The sequence below is a fragment of the Protobothrops mucrosquamatus genome, unplaced genomic scaffold (genome assembly GCF_001527695.2).
Source record: "Protobothrops mucrosquamatus isolate PMUCROS unplaced genomic scaffold, P.Mucros_1.0 scaffold8401, whole genome shotgun sequence".
NCBI lineage: Eukaryota > Metazoa > Chordata > Lepidosauria > Squamata > Viperidae > Protobothrops > Protobothrops mucrosquamatus.
This window is the reverse complement of record NW_015394197.1, coordinates 974-5,476: the sequence shown is the minus strand read 5'-3', so window position 1 is coordinate 5,476 and position 4,503 is coordinate 974. Positions and strand designations below refer to the sequence as shown.

The window sequence follows — 4,503 nt, the reverse complement described above, 5'->3', positions numbered from 1 at the left end:
CTGCTACTACTACTACTACCACTACTACTACTACTATTATTATTATTATTACTATTATTACTATTATTATTATTATTATTACTATTAAGGGATGGTCCACTAGGATTCCCAGATCCCTCTCACTGTTGCTACTATTCAGCAAGGGACTACCTATCCCATCCCTGGGCATTTGGTTTCTCTTGCCTAAAGGTAGTTTAGCCAAACGCTCCTGCTCAATTAGACTTTTGCTCAATGCTAACGGCTAATTAGGCTAAGTGGGACCGGGGGGGGGACGACACCCGCTGCTCCACGCACCCCACGGCCGCCCGGCGTTGGGCCGAGCCGCCAGACAGACAGGAGCTCAAAATCCAGAAAAAGCTACTTTATTTATTCACTGTGCGTGCAGGAGGAGAACGGTCGCGTGAGAAGCGGTGAGTAACTTCGGAGTAGCGGAGTTCGGGAGTCGCGGCTGGGAAGCCCTTCAGCTGCTCTTTGCTCCCGGGGAAGAGCCAAAGGCCGGCGGCGGGGGGCTTGGGGGGCCTTCCCTACGTGCCCCTCAGGCACGGCTCTGCTCTTTGCCCGGATCCTCGGGCGCAGGAGAGACGTCCGCATCCTCCAGGGCCACGTAGTCCCGCCAGCCTCCCTGCGAGACAAAAAGGATTGCAGCGGCTTCCCCAGGATTGGCCAGTGGCCAGCAAGACCCCCCCCGCCATTCACCCCAGAGCAGGGGTCCCCAACCTAGGGGCCGCAACCCACTAGTTTGCAAACCGGGCCGCAGAAACAGCCGACGAGCACACGGGCGCGAGCAGCNNNNTCCTCCAGGGCCACGTAGTCCCGCCAGCCTCCCTGCGAGACAAAAAGGATTGCAGCGGCTTCCCCAGGATTGGCCAGTGGCCAGCAAGACCCCCCCCGCCATTCACCCCAGAGCAGGGGTCCCCAACCTAGGGGCCGCAACCCACTAGTTTGCAAACCGGGCCGCAGAAACAGCCGACGAGCACACGGGCGCGAGCAGCAGGCGAGGACACGAGCGCGCTCCACTGAAAGCGAGCGGCAGGTGCTCGTGCACGCCGCTCGTGCAAACGGAGGCCCTGCTGCCCGCGCGCGCGCGCTTGCCGGCCGTTGGTGTGGAACCATCCCTTCTCCCACCCGACGGTCCGCCAAGCCGGAACCGTCGGAGAGCTCGGCTCCAGAGGGAATGTGGCCCCGGGGGACATCTTCCCGAGATCTCTTCTTGGGAAGCTGAGCGATTAAGTGCGACTCCTTCTGGAGTACCCGGAGCGACAACAGCCAGGGATTCCCGGGGTGTGTGTGTGTGTGTGTGTATGGCTGCCCTCCAGAGTGCCCGACCCAACTGTGCCCACTGGGGCCGGGAGCTCTGGGCCCTTCCCTCCACGTACCCAGCAGGAGCAACACAGGCGGCGCAAACCGTATCCGAAGCAGAAGAGGGCGGTGGCCAGAGCGGCGACGTGCACGATCAGCAGGAGGATCTGGGTGCTGCTCAACATGCGCTGGGGAAAGAGGGGGGCTCAAATCAGCAGGAGAGGGGGGCAGGCGGACAAGGCAGGCGCTCGCTCCACCAAAGCCCACCGGCACTGGCTCCCATGCTTTGTCCACACCGGCCAGGACTCAGCGGGGAGACAGGAGGAGGGCGTCGGAGAGGGGGAATGCCCGTCTGCGAGGACCAGAGGGTACTTTCTCCCGGGGCTGAACACATCTTCCCGAATCCGCCGGAGGACAGGTGAGCCCTCCTTGCCCTTCAGCCCGACGTTCAGGACAGACCGACAGACCGAGGGAGGCCCGTACTTCGAAGGTCCCATCCTGGGATTGCTGTCTTCTAAGAGGCGCCGCTGCCCGCCTCCCTCTCTGGCGAACCAACTCACCACGAGCCCTACGAGAGCCTCCTGGCACTCCTTGGCCCGCTCTTGGTCCCTCTTGTCGTCGTACGGAGGTCTGGTGGTCGCTTCCCACGAGCGGTAACCCCGGTCCTCCGCTCTGTGCTTGCAGAGGTTATCAACAAAGTAGGGGTCGTAGAACAGGGGTGCGAACTCCGTCAAGCCCAGCGTGAAGGCCACCGAGCCGGCCACGACGCTGCCCAGGTTGAGGAAGGTGGCCAGGTGGACCTAGGAGGCGAGGCGGGTCACGGATGAGAACGGGCACCGGGGGCCTTGCGACAGGTCGGGGACCGGGACCTTCCCCACTTACCCAGTATCCGCTGCGTCGTGCACCCACCACCGAGAAGGTGCCGGAGAGGATGAACTGCAGAAAGAGCGGGAAGCAGATCGGTGAGGGGTGTCTGTCTGAGCCTCCCGCCCACCCACCTGTCAACAGTCCAGTTGGCATGTCCAGAAAAAGAGACTCCTGGGACATCACATTTTACTGAAAATCGCCCCCACCCCATCGGGTCTTCCCATTGTCCAATAGCAATATGGCTTTTTGTGATGGATACACAGTCCACTTCTCCTTTCAGCCCCTGCGTTAGCGGCCTTGGCTCTCGGTTGCCTAGATCAGGGGTCCCCAACCCGGGGGCCGTGGCCCACTCCCGGCCAGTCCGGGCCACGGGATGGGCCGGCCGCTGCGCGCACGTGTGCGTGCACTCACCCCCAAGGTAAAAACGGGGCGAAAACAGGGTGCCGTGTGAAAACGGGGCACCACAAGGCAAAAACGGGGGGCCTAGTGAGCGTCACGCGGGTGCGAAGCGCCGCCCCGTTTGTGTCCCGCGCGACACAGCAAACGCTCCACCCAGCAAGCCCAGAACCTCCCCTGCCCACTTTTGTGCACTGGACTGACTCCCGGGGACGTCGGCGCGGCAGCAGTCCAGCCATCTTTGTCCCGTCCCAGAATCCTCCCCTGCCGCTTCTCGAGGGGGAGGGGGTTGCCAGCTGAGACCAAGGGGGGGACCCTCCCCCATTCCTCCCTCTCCCTCCCCCCAGTACTCACCAGGCCGCCCATCCAGAAAGGGACTCCGTTACAGATTGACCGCGTGAAGTAGTAGGGTAGCTCACGGTTGGGCACAAGTACGCTCAGCACCACGCCGAGGCCGATGCAGACAGCGCCGAGCAGGATCTGGGCTCCCTAGTGGGGGGGACAGTGGGGGGGGACCCCAAGCAGCGTCAGCGGGCAAAGGGGGCGGGGTCACGGATGTCCGGCAGACTCTCCCCAATCGAGGTTAGCTGGAGACCCCCGGTGGGGAGTTGTAGTTCCCTTTGTGGCCGGAGCGGAGAGAGAGGAGCAGCCCCTCAGCTCCTTCCTGACTCAAGTCAGGGTTGGGAATAGAATAGAGGGGGCCTCGGAGGTCATCTAGTCCAGCCCCCCTCCTGCCGCCCAACCAGGAGAACCTACTACACTGTTTTATAACTAGTGTGTCAAAAGTAAAAAAAAAAAAGGTTGAGATTTGATGTTACTATGTTTATTTTAATAGAGACGGAAGTCTTTCTTTCTTTCTCTTCTTTTTCTTTCTTTCCTTCCTTCTTTCCATCCTTCCTTCTTTGTTTTCTTCCTTCCTTCTTTCTTTCCTTCCTTCCTTCTTTCTTTCCCTTTCTTTCTTTCTTTCCTTCCATCCTTCTTTCTCTTTTCTTTCTTCCTTCATTTTTATTTCTATTCCTTCATTCTTTTCTCTTCTTTTTCTTTCCTTCCTTCCTTCTGTCCTTCTTTCTTCCTTCCTTCTTTCTTTCTTTCCTTCCTTTCTTTCCTTTCTTCTTTCCTTCCATCCTTCTTTCCCTTTTTTTTCCTTCATTTTTATTTCTATTCCATTCTTTCCCTTCCTTTCTTTGCTTTCTTTCTTTCCCTTCTTTTTCTTTCTTTCCTTCCTTCCATCCTTCCTTCTTTCTTTTCTTCCTTCCTTTCTTCCTTCTTTCCTTCCTTTCTTTCTTTCCCTTTTTTCCTTTCTTTCTCTTTCCTTCCTTCCTTCCTTTCCTTCCTTCTTTCTTTCCCTTTCTTTCTTTCCTTCCATCCTTCTGTCTCTTTTCTTTCTTCCTTCATTTTTATTTCTATTCCTTCACTCTTTCCCTTCCTTTCTTTTCTTCCTTCCTTCCTTTCTTCTTTCTTTCCTTCTTTCTTTCCCTTTTTTCCTTTCTTTCTCTTTCCTTCCTTCCTTCTTTCCTCTTTCCTTCCTTCCTTCTCTTTCCCTTTCTTTCTTTCCTTCCATCCTTCTTTCTCTTTTCTTTCTTCCTTCATTTTTATTTCTATTCCTTCATTTTTTCCCTTCTTCTTTCCCTTCTTTTTCTTTCCTTCCTTCCTTCCGTCCTTCTTTCTTTTCTTCCTTCCTTCTTTCTTTCTTTTCTTCTTCCCTTCTTTCTTTCCTTCCATCCTTCTTTCTCTTTTCTTTCTTCCTTCATTTTTATTTCTATTCCTTCATTCTTTCCCTTCCTTTCTTTTCTTTCTTTCCCTTTTTCTTTCTTTCCTTCCATCCTTCCTTCTTTTCTCCCTTCCTTCCTTCTTTCTTTCCCTTTTTATCTTTCCTTCCTTCCTTCTTTCTTTCCCTTTCATTCTTTCTTTCCTTCCATCCTTCTTTCTCTTTTCTTTCTT

The 4,503-nt window shown here is 55.3% G+C and overlaps 1 protein-coding gene across 1 annotated transcript; it reads right to left on the bottom strand.

Annotated features, from left to right (window-relative positions):
* Positions 1 to 535: 535 nt before the first annotated feature.
* On the bottom strand, positions 536 to 3,051 carry LOC107300774 (the record flags this gene model as incomplete). Its single annotated transcript, XM_029287039.1, has 6 exons — positions 536 to 622; positions 736 to 825; positions 1,377 to 1,487; positions 1,860 to 2,099; positions 2,182 to 2,235; positions 2,917 to 3,051. Coding segments are annotated over 6 exons (717 nt in total), but the record flags the coding sequence as incomplete, so codon positions are not given.
* Between the last annotated feature and the right edge of the window lie 1,452 nt (positions 3,052 to 4,503).